This window comes from Peromyscus maniculatus, chromosome 4, assembly GCF_049852395.1.
Source record: "Peromyscus maniculatus bairdii isolate BWxNUB_F1_BW_parent chromosome 4, HU_Pman_BW_mat_3.1, whole genome shotgun sequence".
Taxonomy (NCBI): domain Eukaryota; kingdom Metazoa; phylum Chordata; class Mammalia; order Rodentia; family Cricetidae; genus Peromyscus; species Peromyscus maniculatus.
The window spans coordinates 7,287,068-7,314,622 of NC_134855.1; the positions used below are offsets into that span (position 1 = coordinate 7,287,068).

The 27,555-nt window shown below is 51.7% G+C and overlaps 1 protein-coding gene across 1 annotated transcript in view; it reads right to left on the bottom strand.

The window, feature by feature from the left end:
* Niban2 (niban apoptosis regulator 2) overlaps positions 1-3,526 on the bottom strand; it is a 48,542-nt gene extending 45,016 nt beyond the window's left edge. Inside the window, exon 1 of the mRNA XM_006998038.4 lies at positions 3,311-3,526. Coding sequence (XP_006998100.1) covers positions 3,311-3,365 — 55 coding nt within the window. The 5' untranslated portion in view covers positions 3,366-3,526. The remainder of the gene's footprint in view (positions 1-3,310) is intronic.
* Between the last annotated feature and the right edge of the window lie 24,029 nt (positions 3,527-27,555).

A 27,555-nucleotide genomic window follows, 5' to 3' on the forward strand; every position in this document is an offset into this window, starting at 1 on the left:
AACTCACATGAGTCCTGTCCTCTATCTCATGGAAAGTCTATCTTCTGGTGCCTTCTACACACCTTACTGTCCCTGTCACTAATCTCTCAGCCTCCACCAGACAGCCCATGTGCACCACACACGCCGGCCCCAGTGAAGAAAGGCAGGAATCAAAGCTTTGGAAAACCTTGGTTTATCTTCAGATCCAGGGAACTGGCCATTCTGCTTCCAGAGACAGGACAGACCTCACCCACCCCTTTGAACTCCGACATTAGAGGGAACCCAATTACGGAAACCCAAGAGCTATCTCAATAATACGATGTTTGCTGCCCAAGGACCAGGCTGGGCAGAACCTTATCTTGCGTGAGGCCGCTAGATGCTCCCAGCAGAACCTAGCTACCATTGTCATTCCCATATTACTGATAAGAAAACTGAGATTCGATCCTCAGAAGAGGCGGTGGGGAGGGGTGGAGGGGTCTGGCGGCACAGGCCTGGAATCCCAGCTAGTCAGGAGCTGAGAAACAAAAGGAGCGTAGAGTCAAGTCCTGCCTGGGCTACAAACTGAGTCCAAGGCAGCCTAGGCAACTTAGTAAAACTGTCTCAAAAATAAGTAATAATTAAAAAAAAAAAAAAAAGACTTGAGATATAGCCCAGTGGTGGAGGGCTCACAGAGGCAGGAGAGGGTTGCAGAGATGGCTCAGTTAAGAGCACTTGTCCATGAAGGTTGTGGGCTCGGTTCCCAGCGCCATCTGTAACTCCAGCTCCGGGGGGACCTGATGCCCATCCTCTGACCAGGAACACATTCAGTGTACGGACAAAACGGGAGCAAAACACTCACACAGGTTTTTTTAAAAAAAGGAGCTAGAGATGCTGGCCCAAGGTCAGCCACTTAACACCATGTAGTCTGAGTTGAGACTTAGCTCCAGTCAAGGTTTGTAGGGAATTTTAGTCCTGTTAGGCCCTCATAGCAACTAGAAGGGACTTCAGCCACCAAGTGCCATACCCCATTCTGTTCATATCTAGGGAAACTGACACCTAGGGAAAATAAGCAGCCCCTAGGTGACAATGGCTTCCCAGCTCTCAGGCCCATCCTGCACTCAGTGTGCACAAACCACCCTGCTACCAGCATCACCAGCACTGGGTAGGAACAAGCCTCTGCTTGCCAGAGGCTTTGAAATCGCAGGATGAAAGGTGCCGGGGCAGCAAGACAGCACCCTGGCTAAGCACGCCTGACCTTTGCCAGGACTTGCAGGCTGCATTCACCTGCTCACCTGCTAGGGGAGGGACAAGGCCGCCAGCCAAGACAGCACCCAACAGGCCTGGGAGCTTAGGCCTGTGGGAAGGGGTGTTCCCACAGCTGACACTTCAACAGGGAGGGAGGACTCTGGAATCTTAATCATCTGCTCCGGAAGTGCTCCGGTACCTGCTAGGTGGGGCGAGGAGACTGAATGGGTGGCTGGAGGTGGCGGAGACACAACCCGGTTTCCCTCCACCAGATTCCTAAGGAAATTCTCTTTCTCTCTGTTGGACTGCCTTCTTGCGTCTCCCCACCATAGGGCTTCAGGAGCACCCCCCCAGGTGAGCTTGCCATGGAATCTAAGGCATCTGAAGGGGGTTGTTAATAGCACTTAAGTGTCAGGAGGAGAGGCAAGCAGGTTCTGAGTGGGCACAACCTCCTTTCTCCAGCCCATATCACAAAACAAACTCGGCCCTCTCCAGAAAGGGCCACTTTACCTTCCCTGGCTCAGGACCCAGGAATTGGCCAATAGGGCAGGGGTGGGTTCTCAGCCCACGACTTGGGAAGGTGTGGGGAAAGGAAAAAACCCGCTGAAGTAGGGCACACCCCACCCATGCTTGCTGAGAGCCCTGAGAGGAGGTCCTGAATGGAGGGACTGTTACAGAACCCCAGGAGGTTCCCACCAACAGGCAAGGGACAGGAAGACCCCGCCCAGCCCTTCCTGAGCCCAGGCCTTGTCCTATAAGGAGGAGGCCTTCCAGGACTCAACCCCCAACTGTTCAGAGGTGAGAAATGATCTGATTTGATCTAAATCACCATTCCCTGTGCCCAACTCCAGGCCTGGCACAAAGGGAAGCTCAGGCCACCGGCTCAGGCCCAGTCACTGGGCAGTCCTTCTCTGGCACCTTCCCTGTGCCCTGCTAGAGTAGACAGAGGGCGGTGGGGATCGTAAGGGACACCTGTCCTTGCTCTCAAAGGGCCCCTGCTGTCAAGAGAATGTGGGGTAAGCAAGTGCTCCTCAACAGGACACGGAGACATGTAGGGGACACCACACCACAGGGAGACATGTTCTCTGATAAACCCCACTGCTGGCACACAGAGTCTCAGTGCCCCCCCTATGCCCTGTACTAAGCCATGTTCACTAAGAAGTCAACACCGACCCCTTTCTAAGATAACACTGAGGTTCTAGAACTTTAAAGAGAATGGTTCAAGATCACACACCTGAGCAAAAATGCTGAAATTACATCCAGAACCGCCAGGCCTGACCTGCCTGTGTGGTCAATACAAGCCGAGTTTTGGGGCAGCCTGAGATTCTCGTCCCATTTCTCATTCTCCATAATGAACCCAGGATCCTGAGATCCTCCACAGACTTGGGAGCAACTCCTTCTTGAGAAGTGTCCACCATGCCGTGACAGGTTGGGCGCCTGGCTGGCTGAAGGGCAGTACCGGGAGGCTGGACACTGGCCCTGAAGTAGCCAGCTCTGGCCACGAACAGCCCCCCCTAAGCTGTAGTAGTGCCAGCACTCTGCTGAGCTGGAGCCAACTCAACAGGCCAGGGACCCGCCCCCTCTAGGGCACCCCATCCCTCCTTAGCCCCACTCTTCACGTGCGGTCCCAGGCCCTCCAAGGGCCCATCCCCCGTAAGCTTCAGCCACGTGTACGGGGGCTGAGGCCAGAGCGCGGTGGGACAGGTCAGCTGAGCGGGGAAGTCTGGAAGCTCTGTCTGTGTGTGGCAGAGTCCGGAACAGAGGGTAGGCTGGGAACCTTGCTGGGGAGACCAGGGTGCGACCCCTCCGCCACGCGATCTAGGGTATAGGTGCGGGGTTCTGGCCGAAGGGGCTCCAAGAGAAGCACCTTCCAGCAGAGAAACGGGGTCTCGGGCTCCTCGAAGGGAGAAGAGGGCACACCTAAGGGCCTGGAAGGGCCGCCCAGACTGGGAGGGAACAAGTTCGGAGGAAGAGTAAGGGTCTGGCCGGCTCCCGCCCCGCCCCGGGCCTGGGCGCTCGGAGACCCCCTCCCCGGCCCCGCGAGGACGGAGGCGTGGCCCGGGGTGCCCCGCGGAGCCCCAGGCCGGCGGCGCTGAGCGGTCCTCACCTGCGATGTGCTGGCGCCGCGCGTCATCCAGGTGTGTGGACAGCACGTCTCCCATGGCGAGGAGAAGCCGCGGCCGGATCCGCCCCCGCTACTCAGACGGACGCCGCTGGCGCCATGGAGTCCGCAGGCCCCGCTCCCGCCGCTCTGCAGCCCCGCAGCCCCGCAGCCGCCCGGGCTCCGCTCCGCTCCCACCGCGATCCCCGCCGCGTCCGTCCCGCCGGCCGCTGCCGCCTCTCCAGCCGGCGCCCAGGCCCCGCTGCCCGCCCCGCCCCGCCCCGCCAGGCCAGGCCACGCCCCCGGCAGAGCCACGCCCTCCTCCCCGGTCCGGGGGCGGGCGGGGACCTCTAGACAGCAGGGAGACTTAGACAAAGAGAAGATCCCCGGAAGGGAGACCCGGGACGGACGCGCCGGGTGTGCGTCAAATTCAGATAGCAGAGAAGAAGAGGCTGATGGGGGCATCTCAGAAAACGGGGCGCCCTGGGGACTGCAGCCAGAGCGTCTCCCCTCCCTCCTCACGCCGAGGAGGATGCAGGGACTGCAAAGGGACGCCTGGACGGACGTGCGGGAATCCAGCATTCCTCCAGCTCCTCTCTTCTTGCCCCCTGCCCCCAATCTCGCCCGCAGCTGCCCGCACTGGGGAAATCCCTTGGCCTTGATCGGACCTGCCCCAGAAGGTGTGCCAGCCCATCTTGCACAATAGAGAGAGGCAGATGGGGAGGGGAGATGGACAAAGACGGGGCGGAGGACAGAGGACCATGGGAAGGAAAGGGATATCGCGGCCTGTGGGCATTTTATTCGGAGGGCGGCTTGCCGGACCGAGCAGAGCAGGAATGGCTCTTTACAGTTTGCAAAAGATTATCTGAAATGAAAAGCCGGGCCCTCGGACTTTGGGTACTTGGACTGCAGGGCTGGGCATGGGTGGGTCGCTAGCACCAGAAGAAAATGTTTCAGTTTCTGGACCTCCCAAGCTGGTAGAGGAGGCCGAGTAGACCAGTCAGCTTGGACTGCCCTGGTTCAGATATGCCCTGTGTGTGCGAGCAGGGCCGGCTAGTTGCTGCTTGCTGGCAGCTCTTGGCTCAACACTGCTGTGCATTCCACCCCGTTATTAGCCGCTCTCACTGTAACTCTGACACCTCAGCAAATGAGCATCCTAACAGTTACCTTTAAGTCAGCACCTGTCTCTGGAGCTTGTCACCACCGCAGGAGGTAGGTTGGGAAAGGACTGAGATGATGCAGGCCCTCAGTCATGCTTTTCAGTCACTCACCAGTCATTCAGCTGCTGTGGTAAACGCTCATTTGCTAGACCTCCTGCGAGAGATGCCGTGTGTGAAGCAGAGCGTAGTGAGTGGTGCATGCCTAATATCCCTGCCCTGGGGAAGAAGGGAGGGAGGTCGAGAGGTGGAGGCGATGGGGCTGGGGAGATGGCACAGGGTTAAGAGCTCTTACTGCTCTTGCAGAGGACTCGGGTTCAGGTCCCAGCACCTACGTTAGGTGGCTCCAATGTCTGTTACTCCAGTTCCAGGGTATCTGACTACCTCTTCGGACTTCCATGGGCTCCTACACTCACATGAGACACATAAACTCATGCAGGAAAACACACATAAATAAGCTGTAAGAGTTTGAGGTCAGCCTAAGTAAGCTGCACAGCAAGTTTGAGGCCAGTCCGAGATACATAGGAAGATCCTCTTTCAAAATACCAGTGGCCAAGCCAGGCAGTAGCGGCACACGTCTTTAGTCCCAGCCCTTGGGAGGCAGAGGCGGGTGGATCTCTGAGTTCCAGGCCAGCCTGGAACTTGTTTCTCTGTTTCTACACAGAGAAACCGTGTCTCAGAAAAACAAACAAACAAAGGAATAGTTGCAGTGATTCAGTAGTATATAATGCTTGTCTAACATGAGCCAGGAGGCCCTGGTTCCTGTGGTACCTTATACGTGCACACACACACACACACACACACACACACACACACACACACGCACACACACACACACACAGACACACACACACACACAGACACACACACACACACACACAGACACACAGACACACACACACACACACACAGACACACACACACACACACAGACACACACACACGCACACACACACAGACACACACAGACACACACACGTACACACACACACACACACACACACACACACACACACTGAGATACTGAGTGAAACAATGAGGAAATCCAAGCTACTCAGCCCTCTGTGACCCTGGACAAGTGGCATTCCTTATGGGGCCTCAGTTGCCTCACCTGTCAAGTGAGAATAATGATACTTTGTGGGGAGGGTCAAAAGAGATCAAGGGCCTAGCACAGTGCCTGGCACTCAGTCACCTCTAGATAAACAGAAATGTCATTCCGGCCCCTGCCCGCCAGAAGTCGGAGGGAGGGACCAGAACATTGTGTTTTAAGTGCTTTAAGGACAGTACCAGAGCTGAAAGTTGAAAAACAAGAATTGTGACGGCAGGTACTAACGAAGCACATTCAGGGAGTGGGCCCCACACAGGCAAACCTGTGAAAAACAGGATGGTCGCATTCAGGTGGCAGTCATCGGAAGAGCTGAAGTCAAGCTGGCAGGGACTGCTGGTTTTCTTGTGCAGGGGAGGCCCAGGGAAGGAAAGTGACTTCTGTCTGAGCCTCACAGTGGGGCCAAGGCCAGCACTCCTGACACTAGGTGTCATGTTCTCTGCGCTGCCAGAGCAAAGGATGTTGATTTTATCCTCTTCCCTCAGCCTCAACGACAGAGCCTAGAAAGGCCCGTGCTGACCCGGGAAAGGACAGCTAGAGCTAACAGGTCCCTAATCATCTCCTCAGCCAGGCTAGAGGCCTGGGCTAGGTGCAGGAGAAGGCGGCCTGGCGGCCTGTCTCTGGCCTTCATGATGCACCCAGGCCCAGAGCCTGGAACACACACACTTCCCAGAACACAAGCCCGGTCCCTGGCTCAAGGACTCTTTCCTTACACCTGTCTGCTGTCACTTAACTACCCTGAGCTTCTATGGCCTCAAAAGTGGGAAGGTTCTATAAACCGTAGGGTGCTGTTCATATGAATAGTCACTTCCACTCTTGGGGCCAGTCCCTATGAAATTTAGATTCATTGATGCACACAAATATTGACGGTAAAGAAAAAAAAGTAGCTGGGCATGCTGGCACATGTCTTTGATCCCAGCACTCAGGAGGCAGAGGCAGGCGGATCTCTGGGAGTCTAAGGCAGCCTGGCCTACAGAGCAAGTTCCTGGACAGCCAGGGCTACATAACAGACCCTGACAAAAAGAAAAAGAACAGCGAATGAGCTCCTGGTGCAACAGAGAATGGAAGTGGTTTGTGTTTCTGGGGGCTGGGGGGTACAACAAGAGATACACTTGCCCAAACTTAATGAAATGTGCATTCAAAATAAACATTTTTTTTTTTTTTCGAGACAGGGTTTCTCTGTGTAGCTTTGCGCCTTTCCTGGAGCTCACTTGGTAGCCCAGGCTGGCCTCGAACTCACAGAGATCCTCCTGGCTCTGCCTCCCGAGTGCTGGGATTAAAGGCGTGCGCCACCAACGCCCGGCCAAAATAAACATTTTGTTGCCTGTTGGTTTTTTGTTTTGTTTTTCTCTTTTGGGAGACCTGCCACCCAGCTCCCAAATATATCACACACACACAGAGGCTTATTCTTTTTTTTTTTTTTTTTTTTTTAAGATTTGTTATGTATACAGTATTTTGTCTGCATGTATGTCTGCAGGCCAGAAGAGGGCGCCAGATCTCATTACAGATGGTTGTGAGCCACCATGTGGTTGCTGGGAATTGAACTCAGGACCTCTGAAAGAACAGTCACTGCTCTTAACCTCTGAGTCATCTCTCCAGCCCCGGAGGCTTATTCTTCATTATAAATGCCCCAGCCTATAGCTTGGCTTGTTTCTTACCAGCTTTTCTTAAACTTAAATTGTCCCATCTGTCTTTTGCCTCTGGGCTTTTACCTTTCTCTATTTCTGTATACTTTTCATTATTTCTTACTCTGTGGCTTGCTGTGTAGCTAGGTGGCTGGCCCCTGAAGTCCTCCTCCTTCTCTGGCTACTTTTTCTTCTTCCTCGCCTCCCAGATTTCTCCTTCTATATATCCTCTCTGCCTGCCAGCCCTGCCTATCCTTTTTCCTGCCTTGCTATTGACTGTTCATTTCTTTATTAGACCATCAGGTGTTTTAGACAGGCACAGTAACACAGCTTCACAGAGTTAAACAAATGCAACATAAAAAAAAAAGTAACACACCTTAAAATAATGTTCTACAACAGTTGCACCCTCCCCAGATGCTAGAGACCAAATCCAGGGCCTTATGCTTGCTAGGCAAGTGCACTCTACCACTGAGCTAAATCCCCAACTCCCTAAAATGATGGTTTAGTATAAGTCTTTTTTTGGGGGGGGGGGTTGTTTTTTGAGACTAGGTTTCTCTGTGTAGTCCTGGCTATCCTTGAACTTGCTTTGTAGACCAGGCTGGCCTTGAATTCACAGAGACCCACTTGCCTCTGCCTTCCGAGTGCAGGGATTAAGGTGTGCACCACCACAGCCCACCCTAGTATACGTCACTTATACTGGGTTTATATGTGTGTGGTACTGGGGATTAAACCAAGAGCCTCGTTCCTGCTAAGCAGGTCACCAGTCACCAGTTTGATGTATTCCCAGCCCTTGGCCTTTTGAGACAAGTCCTCAATGTTTTTAAGTTTATCTCAGATTGGCCTTGAACTTGTGGTGTAGCCCAGGATTGCCTAAAACAGTAGTGTGTGTGTGTGTGTGTGTGTGTGTGTGTGTGTGTGTGTGTGTGTGATGTGTATGGGGGAGTGTCTCACATCGCCCTGACTGGCTTAGAATTCACTATGTAGCTTAGGCCATGCTGAGAACTTGGAGCCGTCTCCATGCCTCAGCCTCCTAAGTGCTGTGATTGCAGGCGGTTTCTGGAATAGGTCCACGGAGACGTGAGAAAGGTATGGGAGTTAAGGATGTCAGTGGGAAAAGGCAGAGTCCACTTAGGCCCTTGGGGGCCACATAGTTGTGTCAAGACTTCCTCCAGGAGGGGGAAGGGAGGAAGGGCCTTGTCTTGGATGAGTGGGACCAGATGAGGAGGTAGCTGGAGCTGGAAGGATGGGCTTGTTCTGAGAACCTTGTAAAGTTCTCTGAGGGCTCTTAGCCGTCTCTGTGTTAATCAGTCAGGGCAGTTATGGCCTTTGGGTTAGGAAGCAATGAAGGGATTTGCACCCTGCCTTTTTTTTTTTTTTTTTCCTGCTAGGGAGGGAACCTGAGGCCTTGCTATGCTAAGCCAGCATTCCACCTCTGAGCGCTCCCTTAGCCCTTCCCTTTTTATAAAAAAAAAAAAAAAAAGAGAGAGAGAGAGAAATGAATACAGTCATCAGCATAATGGATTCCAGGAAGTTGACAGCAGAGAATTTCCCAATGGCCTGGGGTCATTTTCATGTTCACCTTCTTATTTCTTTGTTTTTCATTAACTTTTGTACTAAGTATAAAAATAATGGGTGTGATGACATTTTCATATACTTCACACCACTGTCCTTTGCCCACCTGCACACCCATGCCCCTTCCTTGTGCCTCTCCCAGGTGACTCTTTTCTCGGTGCTGAGCACACAGCCCGGGCTCCTGTGCGCTGGACAAGGACTGTGTGTGGAGTCGCTCCCCAGCCCTTTGCCTTCCAGACTGAAGCAGACTGCAGTGTCCTTTCTCTTTCTCTTTCTCTCTCTCTTTCTTTCTTTGTTTTTTTTTTTTTTTTTTTTTTTTTTTTTTTTTTTTTTTTTTTTTTTTTGGTTTTTCGAGACAGGGTTTCTCTGTGTAGCTCTGAGCCTTTCCTGGAACTCACTCTGTAGCCCAGGCTGGCCTCGAACTCACAGAGATCCACCTGGCTCTGCCTCCCAAGTGCTGGGATTCACTGCCGCCGCTACCGCCGCCGCCACTACCACCCAGCTGCAATGTGTTGTCATGCATGTACAGGACAGAGGTCATTTGTGTTTTCTCTTGTCACGCTGGGGCTCAGACATGACCCTTAGTTAGTCCTCTACTACTTACCTGCACCCTTGGTCCATTTACCTTTTCATTCCTACCTTCTGCTTTCTTTCTAGTGGGACGTTGAGTGAATGTGCCTTACATGTACGGGTCCCTGGGTTTTTGCATATGGAGGCCAGAGGTCAGCCCCAGTCTCCACCTTATTTTTTGAGACAGGGTCTCTCACTGAACTTGAAGCTCCGTGATTGGCTAGGCCGGCTGCCTGTCTCTGCCTCCCATGGCTGGGATTACAGATGCATGTCCTGTTCGCACACAGGCTCCTGCAGCCTTCATTCAGGTGGGTGCTGGGAACCTGAACTCCGCCGGGTCTTGATGCTTACCACCTCAGCCATCTCCTCAGCCCCTGCTCTTTTTCTCCTTCTTCTGTAAGAACTCTTTCTGTAGTGAGACTACAGAACTCCTTCTCAGCCTTGCAAGATGCTCTTCTGTTACAACCCAGAGGCTGTCTCTGCTTAACAGACCCCCCCTCCCTTTTCATTGGTGACTCCAGGAATGTGGACAAAGGGTAAGAATGTTAGCATCTGGGGCAAGGAGGGAAGGAACCCTGCTGCCCACAGCTGGGTCTGCTCCTCCTAAACAAAGAATGCCACCTACAGCCCTTGACTTACCAGTCCTCTGTCAGGAAGTGGCTTCTGCCAACCTGCCTCTCAGCAGGGCTGCCCCGCCCAGCCCCACCCTAAAGCACATTTGGAAACAGCAACCTGAAGGTGAAGAATGAGCCTTTACTTTGAAAGGGAGGGTCCAGAAGGCTGGAGCCAGAGCCTGGACTGAAGCCCAGAACAGGGCAAGCATTTCTCTGGGGTTTCCAGGAGGGACTCATCCAGCACCCTTCCTTGTCCTATGGGAAGAAGGAAGGGCCTTCGCCCCCCAGGGTCCTCTCCCTCCAGGTTGGCTCCAAGCCCCAGTTCTGCTTGCCCCACAAACCTGTCAGACTTGAAATAGAGGAGGAGAAAAAAAAACAAAACACCTCCACTAAACTGCAGGGGGTGTGGATGAATGAGATTTTGTTTTTAAGGGATATCATGTGTCCTCCTCTGTTTACCCGGTTGGCATGCCCTGTGGCACGGAAGGGACCCTGGCACTGGGCCCAGGCCCCCCCCCTTGGGCAGTGGGAGGGGCTGCAGCTCACAGCCTGTTCCACCCGTCACCTGGTCTCTGTGGACTCCCTTCCCTTCCTTCAGTGGGGCAATGTCCCTCATGCAGGGTCCAGCAACTGCCCAGCCCTGGGTGGCCCGCCTGCCGACAGCCTACCTTTTGTTCTCACTGGACACTCACACGGATTCTTCTAAAACACAAACATGGTCATGTTCTCCACCTCCAGTCCTTGAGATGAGGCCAGATTCCTAAATGTGACATTCAGGCAATTCTTTCTTTAAAAGGGAATTTCTTCTTTAAAAAAAAAAAGTTTTTACATTTATTTATTTATTTGTTTATTTTGTTTGGCAGGGGAGGGCGGGAACAGCAATAATGTGGATTTCAAACTTTCAAGAGGTGGTGGTGCATGGCATTAATCCAGCACTCCAGAGGCAGAGGCAGGAGGATCTCTGTGAGTTCGAGGCCAACCTGGTCTACAAAGTGAGTTCAGGACAGCCAAGGCTACACAGAGAAACCCTGTCTCAAAGAAAAAAAAAAATGTCTATTCTCTCTTCTCTTCTTCCTCCACCGTGTGGGCTCTGGAGACAGCAGCTACCAACTTTACCCCTAAGCCAATCACCAACCCCAGCCTCCCCCCGTATTCTGCTTCCCTTCCCCCTTCCCCAGCCACCCTGAACTTTCACATCTTCAAACCGGTCCTGCTTAGGGCTTACACATTAGCCAAGCCTCCCCCCTCCCCCAGTTTGCCCCTCCCACCACCTCAGAAAAAAAAAACAAAAACGATCCTTTACCCAAGAGCCTGAGTTAGGCTGGGCCCACCATCATGGCTCTTCCAGCACTCTCAACTTCCTTCATGACAGTCAGCACATTCCAAGGTTTTGTGTGTGGTGTAACTAGAGCATCCTCTCTGAGGACTAGAACTGCCCTCACTGCACGGGACATCATAACAAGATTGACTAGGTGCCCCCAGTGCACAAACCATTGGCCATCTGACGCCTGCTTGCCCCTGGAACCTAGCAACCATGGAGACCTGTGTTATAGTGACGCTACCAGTCATGTCCACCTCACTTGACAGCAAAACAAGTCTCTGCCAATAGCGTCTGTTTGCATAACTCCAGGAACGGGAGACTCACTACCTTCCCGGGTCGTAGTTTCATGATTAGAGCCAACAACACAGAAGACAGGCAGGGAGCTGCTGAAGGGGCAGCTGGTGCTGAGTGAGTAAGGATGGCATGAAGACAAAGACAATCCGACCTTAGCTCCCACACTGGGCAGCTCCTGCTGCACGGGGCACTGGGTTCCCATCCCACTGAATCTTTGAATTCCATTGCCTCACTGAATCTCCACCACCACCTGAGGGCCTGCACCTTCTGGAAGACAAAACAGGCTCAAGGATGCTGTGATGTGTCTGAAGTTTCAAAGCAAATAAGGGACGAAGTGTTGGGATGCAGCTCAGAGGTACAGCACATTCTTGGCTCCCGTATTTAAGACCAGAATCGGAAGCCCATTGGTGGTGGCGCACGCCTTTAATCCCAGCACCTGGGTGGCAGAGGCAGGAGGATCTCTGTTAGTTCAAGGCTAACCTGGTCTACATACTGAGTTCCGGGACAGCCAAGGCTACACAGAGAAACCTTGTCTCAAAAAAAAACAAAACAAGCAGGGCAGTGGTGGTGCACACCTTTAATCCCAGCACTCTGGACGCAGAGGCAGGCAGATCTCTGTGAGTTTGAGGCCAGCCTGGGCTATGGAGCAAGATCCAGAACAGGCACCAAAACTACACAGAGAAACCCTGTCTTGAAAAACCAAGAAAAGAAAAAGACAGCAACAAAAGCAAAAGCCCCGACTTGGAGGAGAGAGAGGAGACCCCCACTTCACACAGCTCTGGCTGCACCGGACAGATCTCTCACCTCTTACTTATTTTTTTTTTTAATTTCTTTTTTATTTCCATTGGTGTTTTGCCTGCAGGTATGTCTGTGTGAGGGTGTCAGATCTTGGAGTTACAGACTGTTGTTAGTCGCCATGTGGTGCTGGGAAATGAACCCAGGTCCAGTCAGTGCTCTTAACCACTGAGTCATCTCTCCAGCCCCACACCTTCTACCTTTATGCCCAGTTCTATCCCCTCATCCATTTCTCAGGTCCGACATAGAACTCTCTTCCCACTATACCATGTCCACGTGTCACAGGAATACTTTCCATATTGATGGCTATTCATCTGCTGATTTTTGTGGGGAGGGCAGAACTGCACGTAGCTCGGACTGTCCTCAAACTCACTATACAGCTGAGGGAGACAACAGTGAATTCCAGACTATCCTGTTTTCTTTTCTTTCTTTCTTTCTTTTTTTTTTGGGGGGGGGGGTTAGAGATGGGGTTTCTCTGTGTAGTTTTGTGCCTTTCCTGGTTCTCGCTCTGTAGCCCAGGCTGGCCTCGAACTCACAGAGATCCACCTGCCTCTGCCTCCTGAGTGCTGGGATTAAAGGTGTGCGCCACCACGGCCCAGCCCATCCTATTTTCATTCCCAAGTGATCACAGACATGCATCTCAAGCCCAGTCTCGTGTGGCATTGGCGGCTGAACCCAGGTCTTCCTGCATGGTAGGCAAGCCTTCCACCAAGTGAGCTACCCACCCACCTGCCCCACTTCCGCTTTTTAAGACGTGGTCTCACTTTGTAGCCCAGGCTCACCTCAAATTCACTATGGAATGAGTATGACTTTGAACTCTTGATCCTCGGGCCTCCACATCTCAAATCCCGGGATTAGAGATGTGTGGCACAGTGCCCAGTTTCCTAACTACTTCTGAGAATAGAGTTCTAGAAGTGACACTGCTGGGCTACACCTCTTTCTGAGGCGACAGAGCCGCCAGTGTTCCTCAGGCACTTCCCACGCACTGTCTTATGTCTCTTAGTCACAAAGTCCTTCTGCGGGTCGCTGTGCCTTAGGCACAAATCTTACCACTCACCACCTGAGACGCAGCAGGTCCTGAGTCTTGGTGGGCCCTGGGAGCTGGGTGCTGCCAAGCCCACTGGCACTGGGCAGCACCTCCCAGTTCCTTCCCACCTCAGGGGTCGGGGCTCAGGCCCCATCAACCCACACCCCACACTCCTCTTCCACTTTAGCCTTGGTTTCCTGCTGGGCCACAGCTGTCCCTCACCAGGCGGTGACTCAGAGCCTTCCAGAATGGCAGCGCTACCAGCCCTGCCCAGCCCTCTGGGCGGGTGACTAATCTTGTGGTAAGGCTGGGCTGAGCTCCCGGGCCAGGCGGGGCTCTTCTGCCATCCTGGCCCTCCTTCCTCTATTCCTTTGGTCTTGCTGATTTCTGTCCTCTGGGCTTTCTTCAGAGAATGAGGACAATCTTAAACTCTAAAACATATATCCCTATGACCAAGTGTCCCAGGTGACTGAGACTGGATGGACACTATCTTAGGGAGTTACAGGGAGAAGGTAAATGGGAAATGAGAGAGGAGGCAGGAAGAGGCCCCCAGCCCCAGTGTTGGACTGGTTGGGGATCCAGGACTAGGAAGCTGGCGAGGGTAGACCACCCTTCCCCCACATGATGTCTCTGTGAGAACTGGGAAATTCAGTGCCAAGAATCTGGGCCAGCCTGGTCCCGGGCCCCAGCTGGCTTGGCAAGTGCAGCAGGCTGGATTCAGCCCGTCATCCACTGCACCAGTCACACTTGTAAGGGAGGCTCGGGTGAGGAGGCTGGAGTAACATCTTCTCCCGGGAGACCTTTAGAAATGGCTTCTCAGAGCTGTTTTGGTTGTTACTGTTGCGGGTGAACATGCACTGGAGAGCATGGTATTTGCATTGTTGTATCGGAAATGCATGGGATGCTATGTATTTTACTAAGAGACCAGTCCCACAGTGACTGACCATGACACACTGGCGTGGTTATGACACTGAGCAACCTCCAGGCACCAAAAAGGGTCAGGCTTTGAGAGTTAGGTCGTTTGGGGGTTGGGGATTTAGCTCAGTGGTGGAGCGCTTGCCTAACAAGCACAAGGCCCTGGGTTCAGTCCTCAGCTCTGGGGAGAAAAAAGAGAGAGAGAGAGAGAGAGAGAGAGAGACTTAGGTTTTGTTTGTTTTTGGTTTGGTTTGGTTTGGTTTTTAGAGTTATTTTATGTATATGAGTGTTTGGTCTGCATGTATGTGTGCTCACCACACGGTGCCTGGTTCCTTCAAAGGTCAGAAGGCGACGTCACATCCCCTGGGACCGCAGTTACAGATGGTTGTGAGCTGCCACGTGGGTGCTAGGAACCAAACCCAGGTCCTCTGGAAGAGCAGCCATGCTCCGAACCGCTGAGCCATCTCGCTGGTTCTCAGACCTGTTGTTACTTTACACCAGTCCTGTTTTGCAGATGAAGACATTAATGCTGAGAGAAGAGGAATGAGTCACAAGAGTGGGCAGTCGGGAAGCCGGTGTCCCAACCAGGCTCCTAGGCCCTGCCTGGTGGGACAAACCTCATCCATTTAATGGGTGTGGAAACTGACTTGACAGTGCAGGCTATGGCTCCTCCCTCGCCCATCACACAGAAACCACGCAGACCTCCAGTGTTTCAGCTTCTCAGTCAACAGCCTGCCCCCGGGGCTGCCTACCTTCTTCCTGCTCAGAAGTGCCTCTGACCTTAGAGCAGCAATCCCCCTGGGGCCCTGTTGGGTGTCTCCCTGGACCTTCAAAGAGTTGCAGAGACTAGAAATCATCTCTCTCTGGCACCCAGGAGCCCATCAGCTGTACTTGAGTGACTGGTCATTCTGGACTCTGGTTTCTGTAAATGGAGCCCGAAGTCCACCTGAGCTCCTCATGAGAGGAGCCTGGGCCAGTCACTGTCAACAACTCATGGGTGCAGGTGCTGGAGTCTAATCTGGGGGTACAGTGTTGAGACAGAAGCCAGGAACTCCCCTACACGAGGCAAGCACTCCACCATGGAGCTCCAGCCTGACCAGATGCTAATTCTGGCAGTTTGAATGCAGGCAGGACCTTGTGTCCCTGACCGGCAGGGTGTACCTCAAGGCAGGCTGGCACTGGGGAGGAGGCGGCATGCAAAACAGGCCATCAGGGAGAGAAGCTGTGCCGCACACAGGTGTGCCAGCTAGGCTGCCAAGGCCTGCTTTGGGGAGCTCCTCCCTGAGGCTGCTCCCAGTGGGAAAGACGGGCCCCTCAGGGCTCTGGCAAGGCGGAGGCTGATCCCAGGAACAAGGTCAGATGCTCTCGTCTGTCTGTTCCCATTCTTTCTTTTGTTTGCCTCACAAACAGGCCTGGCTTTCCGTAGGAGGTGGCAGGTTGGTTTTTTATTTGTTGTTGTTTGTGTTTGTTTGTTTTTGAGTCAGGGGTTCATGTAGCTCAGGCTGGCTTCAAACTTTCCAGCTAACCAGGCTGATTCTCCTGTCCCTACCTCCCAAGTGCTGGGTGCCAAATCATCTGTAAGCAGTGCTGGGGTGAAACCCAGGGCTGTGAGCACACTGGGCAAATTCTCGACCAGCTGTGCTACGACACCCAGCCCTTCTCCAAAGGATGATTGGGGCTGGATGCAGGGGCACAGATTTTGGGAAGCTGAGGCAGGAGGATCACTGCAAGCTGGAGGCCAGCTTGGGCTGTGTAGTGAGTTCCAGACCAGCCCGGGCTACATGATACCTGTTTGTATGTGTATATAGTGCACACATGTGCATGAGTACATTTTTGTGTGTGCATCATGTCATTTCTTCAGCTTATACAAAACACTTCCAGAAACCAGAAACCAAAGTTCTCCCTGACGGCTGCTTTGCTTCGAAGATAATCACTTTTTTGTTTTTAAGAATAGAGTTTGGGGCTAGAGAAAGGCTCAGTGGCTCGAGCACTGGCTGCTCTTCCAGAGGACCTGGATTCAACTCCCAGCATCTACATGGCAGCCCGTCACCATTTGTAACTCTAGTTCTAAGTGATCCAGTGCTCTCTTCTGGCTTCCATGGGCACCAGGCACACGCGTGGTGTAGAGACATACATGCAGGCAAAACACTAATATACATAAAATCATTTTTTAATTACAAAAAAGGAATATGGGCTTTCTGGCTGTTCTGGAACTTGGTATGTAGATTAGACGGGTTTTGAACTCACAGAGATCCACCTGCATCAGCCTCCAGAGTGCTGACATTAAAGGTATGTGCAACTATACCTGGAGATAACCCCCTTTTGACTTTCATCACAGTAAAACAATTTTGTTGTCCTAGAAGTTCATATAAATAGGATTAAATAATAATGAAATATTATTACCATTATTATTATTATATATTTTTTGAGACAGGGTTTCTCTGTGTAGCCCTAGCTGGCCTAGAACTCCCTAAGTATACCAGACTGATCTCGAACTCACAGAGCTCCATTCTGCCTCTGCCTCCTGAACGCTGGCATTAAAGGCGTGGGCCACCACACCTGCCTGTTTTGTTCTGTCTGGCCTCTTTTGCACAACACTGTTCCTGAGAGGAATGCATACTGTTGCCTGCTGGTAGTCCATTCCTTTTTATTGCTTTAGAATTCTACTCTGTGGACACACTGCAGTGTCTACATAGATCTAGTCTCCTGTTGATGGACATTTAGGTTTGGAGCTATGAATAATCCGTGACTATGTGTCTACAAGTCTGATGATGAACACCCATTTTCATCTGTCTTGCATAAGTAGCCAAGAGTGGAATTTTTGTTCATAGAGGAAGTATTTGTATTACTAGAAATCACCAAACTTTTTTTTTTCAAAATGCCTGTCCTACTTCACGCCCACACGAATGACGCACAGTCACTTCAGTGGCTCCATATTCTTGCTGACATTTGTCACCGTTGGCCTTTCACTCTGACGGCAAGCAGTGGCGTTCACCCTGGCTTTGTTCCCCATTGCCATCTTTTTCCTTTCAAGGTCTCGTGTATCCCAGGTTAGTACCAAAGTCCCTATACAGCGGAGGATGGAGGATGACCTTAAATTCCTGATCCCCCTGCCTCCACCTTCAGGGTGTTGGGAGTACAGGCAGGCGTGTGCTGCCACATCTGGCTAGTCACTATGCATATATGTCTGGGACATGAGGGATTGAACCCAGGTCCTCACACATGCAGACAAGTGCTGCACCACGGAGCTACGGCCCAAGCCTTTTCTCATTCATTTACGACTGTGTTCAATCCATGCGCCAAAGGAGCTGAAGGATCAGCCAGCCAGAGGGACTTGGAAGAGAAGCATCTGATAGAAACAGGGAGAGCAGAGGTCCAGCAAGGACGCACCCTCAGAGACATTCAGGGTGCCCAAGGGGGAGTAGAGAGGGAGAGACAGACCCTAGTCTGGAGTCCTGGCCATCCCCCAAGGCAGGCTGGGTAGCATTGGGGCTGGTAAGGTGGAGGCAGGTGAAGTGGGGGCTGCCCACAGACAGACCTGCAGACCATGGTCGGGAGCCTGGCGACATCCTAAGCAGAAAAGGAACTCAGGAAACAATAGAGCCTGGGCCAGCGAGAGGGTTCAGTGGGTAAAGGCTCCTCTACCAAGCCCCACAACCTGAACTTGACAGAGGGGAGCAAACAACTCCTGACCTGCGCGTGCGCAAACATATAAGCATGCATGTTCATGCACACACACACACACACACACACACACACACAAGGATGCACACCCCTCATGCTCAGCCACACGGACAGACACACCACATACAAAATAAATAAATAAAATGATATAATTAAAAATAAATAAAAGGAGGCTGTAGAGACGGCTCAGCTATGTAGCTTACGCAGGGTTCTTGCATAGGCGCTGTATATATTTCACACCCAGCACCCACACTGGACAGCTCATAACCACCTGTAACTCCAGTTGCAGGGATCAAACATCCTCTTCTGACCTCCATAGGCTCCTGCACACACACAGTACACATACACTCAAGCTGGCTCACACACATATGCATGTAAAGTAAATAAATCCAATAAATAAATAAGAGACTAGAGCCCAGATTTTCAGATTCTAGGGGCCCAGGGTTTGATTTAGGATTCAGTTTCTGATCCTTCCCCTCCTATATGTCCTTCATCAAAGAATGGTCTTGGGGCTGAGGCCACCTGGTAACCAGGCATCAGCAGCATCCCTGGGGTCAGCTGCTGGCTCCCTTGGGCTCTTTCCTACTCCCATGTCCAACTTCAGGCTGCCTCACAGACCAGGAAGGCGTCCACTGCCCCCTGGTGGTAGCTTGGTCTGGCCACAGAAGGGCTGTAACTAGGGTCAAAGGGCAGGGGCCTGGAGGTGCAGCTTCTCTGGAGGTCACCTTCTCAGACCCCAGTGTGGGAGCGGGTCCATGCACAGGTACACACTTCAGCCGCAGGCTTCCTTTCCTCCCCCGAAGAACGAACTCCTGCATGTCCACCACTGCTGTCTCGCCCTGGGCTCCTCCAGCTAGTCATCCACACCACTGCAAAGCCTCCCAGCAGCTTGTCCCTCTGATCCATGGCTCTAGTGTCTGCACAGAAGCAATGGCAATCTTTTAAACAGTTATGATTTCAGTAGATATTCTATACAGTAAAGCACGGCTCTTAGGAGCACAGTTCACCTCAGATCGCACCATTGCTCCAAAGTTATCAGCTGGGGAACAGTGAGGAGAGGACCCCTTCACGTCTCTCAGCTTTCTTCCGTCCACAAAGGGAGGTGAAGGGGTGCTCTGTCACGGGGTGTCCACTGACACGTGGATCTAGCGCTCATCCATTCTTCAGGTGTTCATCTGGGCCTGCTCATAAAGTCATCACAGAGGGGGCCCTCACTCCCAACCAGCTGGGTGCAATTCTGCTCTGTTGCACTTGGCCTTGGGGAGGGACTAAGGTGCATGGGCACGGAGGAACTAGGAGGGCACTTCATCTCTGTGGCTATGGGAAAACCACACATGCTGGGCAAAGCAGTTCTACCGAGGCCTTTTTGTCAGGGAGGACCACCACACTCAAATGTATTCTGTAAGTAAGCCAGATAGATTCATCAGTGGTGCCCAGGGGGAGCTTTGGTGGCATCACACCTTGGTTTGTCATTGGGACCTTGAGGGGAGGGAGCCATCACTTTGGAGTTTTGTTTTGTTTTTGTTTTTGTTTTTTTGGGTTTTTTTTTTTTTTTTTTTTTTTTTTTTTTTTTGGTTTTGGTTTTGGTTTTTTTTTTTTTTTTTTTTTTGGTTTTTCGAGACAGGGTTTATCTGTGTAGCTTTGCGCCTTTCCTGGAACTCGCTTTGGAGACCAGGCTGGCCTCGAACTCACAGAGATCCACCTGGCTCTGCCTCCCAAGTGCTGGGATTAAAGGCGTGCGCCACCACCGCCCGGCGGTTTTGGTTTTTTGAGACAGGGTTTCTCTGTGTAGCTTTGGAGCCTGTCCTGGGAATCACTCTGTAGCCCAGGCTGGCCTCGAACTCACAGAGATCCGCCTGCCAGGACAGGAGTTTTAGCAACAGTGACTTAGGACTTGTTAGGGTATGGACACAGCAGCTTGCATGGATAGGAACTGGGGCAGAGGCCTTCCAGGTCTTTCATTCCCGTGACCCCAGATGTATCCACTTACCCGGGTCAGCCGAGTTCCCATAGCAGCCAGAGCTGGCCTAGACTGCCCCTGTAACCCCAGCACTGAGGAGGCTGAGGCAGGAGGATGGGATACAGAGTGAGATTCCGGCTAAAGACAGCAACAGCTCTTGTAACTGCATTCATTGTACGCCTCCTTACTAACAGCTGACTGAGGCTGCGGGACGCCGACCTGTTGGCAAAGCTGCCTGGCCTAGACAGAAAAGGCAAGGGACAGGGATTTTTGCTGATGGCTGCATGGCAGAGGGAAGGCCCTCTGACGAGGTGACAGTGCTGGCATACAGTACATGAGGGTGACAGTGACCAGTCCAGGCTTCAGAAGTTTATAGCCATGGGAGTCAGGCAAGATGGCTCAGGTCGGTAATCCCAGGTGTAGACAAGTCATCCTCAAGGACATGGTGAGTTTCAGGCTTGCCTGGGCTAAATGGGACTCTGTCCCAAAAACAAACAGACAGATACTGAGTGAAGCTGTAGGAAAAGGAAGTAAGGGAGGTGCCTAACATTTAGGGTGTAAAATTTAAGGGAGCGGCAAAGCATTGATAATTATCTAGTGCAATATATATTCATTCATATACACGCATGTGCATATGCATAATGCAGTGCTGGAGACACGAACCTGGGTCGTGAATACTAGGCCAAAGTTGTGTAACTGCTAGCTGGAGAGGTGGCTCAGTGGTTAAGAGCCCTGGCTGCTCTTTTGGTTCTGGGTTCAAGTCTCATCACCTACATGGACTGTAACTCCAGTTCCAGGGGGTCCAATACCCTCTTCCATTTTCCCTGGGTGCCGGACAAGTGGTTCACAGACTCACACTTAGACGAAACACCCACACACATAAAAGTTACTCTTTGTTTTGTTTTTTCAAGACAGGGTTTCTCTGTGTAGCCCTGGCTGTCCTGGAACGTACTCTGTAGACCAGGCTGGCCTCAAACTCAGGGATCTACCTGCTTCTGCCTCCTGAGTGCTGAGATTAAAGTCATGCCACTACACCCAATCAAAAATTAAAAATTAGCCGGGCGGTGGTGGCGCACGCCTTTAATCCCAGCACTCGGGAGGCAGAGGCAGGCGGATCTCTGTGAGTTCGAGGCCAGCCTGGGCTACCAAGTGAGTTCCAGGAAAAGGTGCAAAGCTACACAGAGAAACCCTGTCTTGAAAAACCAAAAAAAAAAAAAAAAAAAAAAAAATTAAAAATTAGCTGGGCGGGGGTGGTGCACGCCTTTAATCCCAGCACTCGGGAGGCAGAGGCAGGAGGATCTCTGTGAGTTCGAGGCCTGCCTGGTCTCCAAAGCAAGTTCCAGGAAAGGCGCAAAGCTACACAGAGAAACCCTGTCTCGGAAAAAAAAAAATTAAAAATTAAAAAAGAAACCATATGACCAAGCTTCACCTGTAACAGCTAGCACAATGTTTTTCTTTATAAAAGTTATTTATTTACTTATTTTGTGTGTGTACTTGTGTGGTCACGCACATGCCATGGCAGCAGTGTCTACATCAGAGGACAGCTTGCAGGAGTCGGTTCTCTCCCTCTACCACATGGGTCCGTGTTGGCATGAAGTGCCAGAACCTGCCAAACTGTCTTGGTGAACTAATATTTTCAAAAGCTAAAATTAGTAGTAATAAATGTGTATTACCTGACGGAGTTTAAGTCAGCACGCCACAGAGCTACCTGTGTGTCCCTGTTTATTGAAGCACAATTCACAATACGAGGTATGGAGCCGACCCAGTGTCTGTCTGTTTTTTCATTAAGAAATTTTCTACTTGCCGGGCAGTGGTGGCGCACTCCTTTAATCCCAGAACTCATCACTGTGAGTTCGAGGCCAGCCTGGTCCACAGAGTGAGTTCCAGGAAAGGCGCAAAACTACACAGAGAAACCCTGTCAAGAAGAGAGAGAGAGAGAGAGAGAGAGAGAGAGAGAGAGAGAGAGAGAGAGAAAGAGAGAGAGAGAGAAAAGAAGGAAGGAAGGAAGGAAGGAAGGAAGGAAAGAGAGAGAGAGAGAGAGAGAGAGAGAGAGAGAGAGAGAGAGAGAGAGAAAGAAAGAAAGAAAGGAAGGAAGGGCATTTTCTACTCACCCTACATACCACCCACTGATCCCACCTCCTCCCTCCTCCCACCCTGCATCCCCACATCCTCCAAATCAAGGTCTCCCATGGGGAGTCAGCAGAGCCGGCACACCAGCCCGGCACACCGAGCCCAGGCAGGTCCAAGCCCCTCCCAGCCACCCGGAAGGCACCGGACTCCCAAAAGCCTGCCCATGCACCAGGTATGGTTCCCGATCCCCGGCCTGGGTGCCCCCCCAAACAGTTCGGACTAAACAACTGTCTCCCTTATCCAGAGGGCCTAGTGCAGTCCCATGGGGGCTCCTCAGCCACCAGTCATGGTCTCCACCGGTCCCATCTTGATCTCGATGTCCCCCCGCCCCCAGAATCCCTCCTCTCTCCCATCCACTGCCCAAGCGTCTGTTAATGAATGAAAACGGCTCCTTCACCTGCGGAGCCATCTCACCAGCCCTCACCATGAACTTTTATTCAGCCATAAAGAACAAAATCATCTCCTTTGCAGGTGACGCAATGGAATTGGAGAGCAAATGGAACAGATTGGAGATCATCCTGTTATCCAGAATAAGCCAGACTCAGATAAAGAAATGTCACAGATTTTCTCTTGTGTCCCAGTGACATGGTGAAATACACCAAGAAGGACTGCAGAAAATTATAGGGCCAGTCGTGGTGCCTCCTTCTGGAAAATGTTGAAGAAAACCGAAATTGGCCAGCAAGCCAAGTACACAGGTGCCTCTCCTCTGGTAAGAGAAGACAGACGGCCTGTTTCCGAGGGTCTGCGTGGAAATGGTGGCTGGTGGGGACCGGGACCTACATCACCACTTCTGCAGTCACATCAAGTCAGCCTCCAGACGACTGAAGGAATTGAAGGACCAGGAGAAATGCGACCACCTGAGACATCCCCAGCCTGCAATAAGTGGGTTGATTAACAACAGCAAAAAACGTAAGCCAAGGACTGAGTGTGCCGCGTGGCGGAACCTGAGACCCTGCTTAGCTCAGAAGTTCCCAATGGGCCGAGATGAAGCCCTCAGGCTCCTGCTGTTCCTCCTGCTACCGGCAGGCGGCGGGGTCAGCCTTCGTCTGGACAGTGGTTTCCCACTGAGTTTTCCAGAGCTGTGAGAAGAGGCCGCTGATCTGGCTCCAGCGGCACGCTAGCTCCCTCCTCCCTCCCCCGCCTCTCTGTAAAGAGTGGAGATGTCAGATGTCCTCTCTAGACTTCTCAATCACCCTCAGTATCCATCCACCCATTTAGGACCAGACAGCACAATGAAAGATACCTATGAGTTTTTAACAGACAGAAGCTGTCTTATAGTCATCCTAATGTTATAGCTGCTTATATTTTATTATTTAGTTTGTGTGTTCAGACAAGGTTTTGTGTAGCCCAGGCTTGAACTCACTAGGTAGCCAAGGTTGTCTTTGAACTCTTTTTTTTTTTTTTGTTTTGTTTTGTTTTGTTTTGTTTTTTTTTCGAGACAGGGTTTCTCTGTGTAGCTTTGCGCCTTTCCTGGAGCTAACTCACTTGGTAGTCCAGGCTGGCCTCGAACTCACAGAGATCCGCCTGCCTCTGCCTCCCAAGTGCTGGGATTAAAGGCGTGCACCACCACGCCCGGCGTCTTTGAACTCTTAATCTTCCTGAGTTCATCTCCCAAATGCTGGGTGTGGAGTGTATTCACCATACCTAGGTCATGGCTGCTTCCCCCTTAGCCTGGAGGTGTGCCCAGCGGTTGAGTGTGTGTTTAGACCTGGGTTTGAACTCCAGCACCAAAAAGAAAGTTTTATCTGGGGATACAGGTCAGCAATGGATAAAGTGTGTGCTTAGTATGACACACACAATAACAAAATAAATCTTAAATACAGTCCCAGCACTTGGGAGACTGAGGCAGGAGAATCAAAAGTTCCATGCCAACTTGGATTACTTTAATTCTGAGTATAGATTTAACTATTTTCCATTAATTTTTATTATCTGCGAAATGAAAAGAAAAGAAAAAAGTACACAGAAGAAACTCAACCTCACTGCAGTCTAATCACACGGCATTCTGGAGTTCTCCTTGCTGTGCAGAGAGGGGAGACCTCAGAATGAAAATGGAGATGGGCATGCGACATCAGAGCATCTAGTCACAGTTCTCAGGACACCAGACCGGGGGCTGGAGAGCCGGCTCTGCAGTTAAGAGTACTTCTTGTTCTTGCAGAGGACCTGGGTTTGATTCCCAGCACTCACGTGGCGGCTCCATAACTCCAATTCTAGGATGCACATGATACACAGACATATATGTGAGTAAAATACTCATATACATACATTAAAAATAGTTTATTTTTATTTCATGTGCATTGGTGTTTTGCCTACATGTATGTCTGTGTGAGGGTGCTAGATCTTAGAGTTACAGATGTTGTGAGCTGCCGTGTGGGTGCTGGGAACTGAATCTGGGTCATCTGGAAGAGCAGCCAGTACTGTTGACTGTTGAGCATCTCTCAACACTCATACACATAAATCTTAAAAAAAAAAATTTTTTTTTTTTAAAGGAAGAAAGCAGTTCAAGGCTAGCCTGCTCTACATAATGAGTTCTGGCCAGCCAGGGCTGCATGGTGAAATTCTGTCTCAAAACAAAAGAACCCAACTAACCCACTAGCCAGCCAAACAAACAAAAACTAAAAAAAGATACTCATGCCCATCATTCCAGCACTCCTGGAGGCAGAGGCAGGAGGATCTGGAGCTCTCTGCTACCCCAGGCTGTATGGTAAGACCCGTCACATACACAATGAATACACAAGCAGAGTCTGGGGGATGACTGTCAGTAAAGTGTTTGCTGGTAAGTATGAGGGCCTGAGGTAGGGTTCAGAACAGAGTATGGAGGTGCACTCCTTTAATCCAGCACTCGGGAGGCAGAGGTAGCGTGGGGTGGGGGTGGGGGATCTCTGTGAGGTTGAGGCCAGCCTTTGTCTACATTCAAATTTCCAGGCCAACCAGGGCTATACAGTGAGATCTCAAAAGGAAAAGAATGGAAGGTGCCCTCTGGTGAGGCAGGCCTCGAATCCCAGTGCGGGGGGGTGGGGGGGGGTGGGGGGGGTGGAGACAAGACGGTTCCTAGAGCTTGACGGCCAGCCAGTCCGGTCAAGTTGGTGAGCTCCAGGTTTAGTAAGAGACCCTATGTCAAACCAGTAAGGGGGAAGACAGGACATCGATCGCTGGCTTCCAAATGCACATGCCACCCCACATGTGCACGTATGTGAACATACACACACACACACACACACACACACACACACACACACACACACCAAAGTAAATAAATAAATAAAACAAGTGAAGAAAACACATAGGGAAGGAAATGGGCCTGACCTGGGATTCAGCCTCCTTCCCTCCTCCTCCACGGGGCCTCAGCACAGGAAGTTGAGGTTGTAGGACTATTCCAAGGCTCTCAGTGAATCCTGGCAGAGAAGCAGTTTTAAATGTACAGAACAGCTCTGTTGATGCTACTGAAGGCGTGGTAAGCCCCAGGGTGGGATGTAGCAAACAGATGTCTTCAGATTGTTGGGAATCCATTCTGTTCTCTAACTGCTATTTTTTGCTCTGGGAACCAAACATCTGCTCTAGCGACTCCTCTGGGGACCCAGGGCGAGGCTGTGATGAGTTCAAGGGGGGATTATGTCACAGCCTAGAAAGAAGGGAGTGTCTTGGGGATTAGGAGGACAGCATCAGAGCAGGATGGGATCCACATGGGGCAGCAAGACGCCAGTAATGGACAACCGGATGGGGAACCAAAGCCTCCTGCCTTCTCTTCAGTGGCTGGCTCCTAAGACGCCACCGCCAGTGAAGCAGGGGTAGGGGGGAAGAGTACTGGCCACAAGCATGGTCCCTGGGAATGTTCCCGGTCTGCCTTTTCCTGAGTCAGGGAGAGAAACAACTCAGGACAAGGAGCCCCAGAACCCAGGTCTGTGCAAATGGAGGAAGTCCTTTCTAGAAGGAAGAAAGAACTGGCCAGGGTCAGTCAAAATGCAGAGGCAAACCCAGAGCACTTGTCTCCCAGAGAGCTAAGGGCCCCCAGATCTCTGCCCTCTGTGGGCAGGGAGCTCTCTAGGCTGAGCCACACCCCCAGCTGGGCCTGACTCTGGGGCAAGTGTGGCAAGCAGAGGTGGGGACAGCAGAGACAGAGGAAGGAGGGAGCTCGGAGGAGTCAGGAACTCGTGGGGGTCAGGAAGGCAGCCTGTGTTTAGCGCGGTTGGGAGGGACCTTCCTTCCCTCTGTGCGCTGAGCGCTTTTCAGGACACAGTGCTGGGGTGGGGAGTGGGAAGGGGGCGGGTGACGAGGATGCCTGGGATGCCAAAGAGAGGATCAGGAGTGTTAAATGATCCTGGTCTACAGCGATGCTTCTGAATCTAACGGGTGTGTGTGTGTGTGTGTGTGTGTGTGTGTGTGTGTGTGTTAAATGATCCTGGTCTACAGCGATGCTTCTGGATCTAGTGTGTGTGTGTGTGTGTGTGTGTGTATGTGTGTGTGTGTGTGTGTGTGTTAAATGATCCTGGTCTACAGCGATGCTTCTGGATCTAACAGGGCTCTGTTGTGTGACACAACGGTCCCGAGGCAGATGTAACACACACATCTCCTCACCCCAGACAGGGAGCTCATGACAAAGTACAGACACCACCAAAGTCCAACTTGGCGAACCAAAGAGGTGTTTTGGGGTTTTTTTTAATTAATTAATTAATTAATTTTGTTTTTTTGAGACAGGGTTTCTCTGTGTAGCTTTGTTTCCTCTGTAGCCCAGGCTAGCCTCAAACTCACAGAGATCCACCTGCCTCTGCTGAGTGCTGGAATTAAAGGCGTGCGCCGCTGCCGCCACCGCCACCACCGCCACCGCCGCCACCGCCGCCACCACCGCCACCACCGCCACCACCGCCACCACCGCCACCGCCGCCACCTGGGTTTTTTTTTTTTTTTGTTTTGTTTTGTTTTGTTTTTTGAAGATTTATTTACTTATTATGTATACAGTGTTCTGCATGTATGCCTACAGGCCAGAAGAGGGCACCAGATAGTTATGAGCCACCATGTAGGTGCTGGGAATTGAACTCAGGACCTTTTGAAGAATAGGCAGTACTCTTAACCCCTGAGCCATCTCTCCAGCCCTGAACCGATGAGTTTTATTACGGTTACTTACAGGAGACAGCTGCATCACCGAGGCTCACGCCAGCATGGGGGGCGGCTTACAGAGGCTGGGAAGCCTGGCACACTGCACAGCCTGCAGGCTGCTCAACAGGAAGGGGTGTCCTTTTCAAGTGACTCTGGTCTAAATCTGTTCCCAGCAGCTCCGCTGGTTCCTGCTTCTCCAGGGCGCTGGTCTGGTCTCAGAGTCTCCGGGCAGCTTTCCACCTCTCAGAGTCTTTGCAGCAACGTTCAGAGAGTCTCAGAGACTCCCGGCTTTCATTGCTTACCCTGGCAGGGAGGGGCTTAGTGATTCTGCTCATTTTCAGGGACTTCCTGAAGCTATTTTGAGCTGTTTTCCTTCCCGCTGGAGGAACTT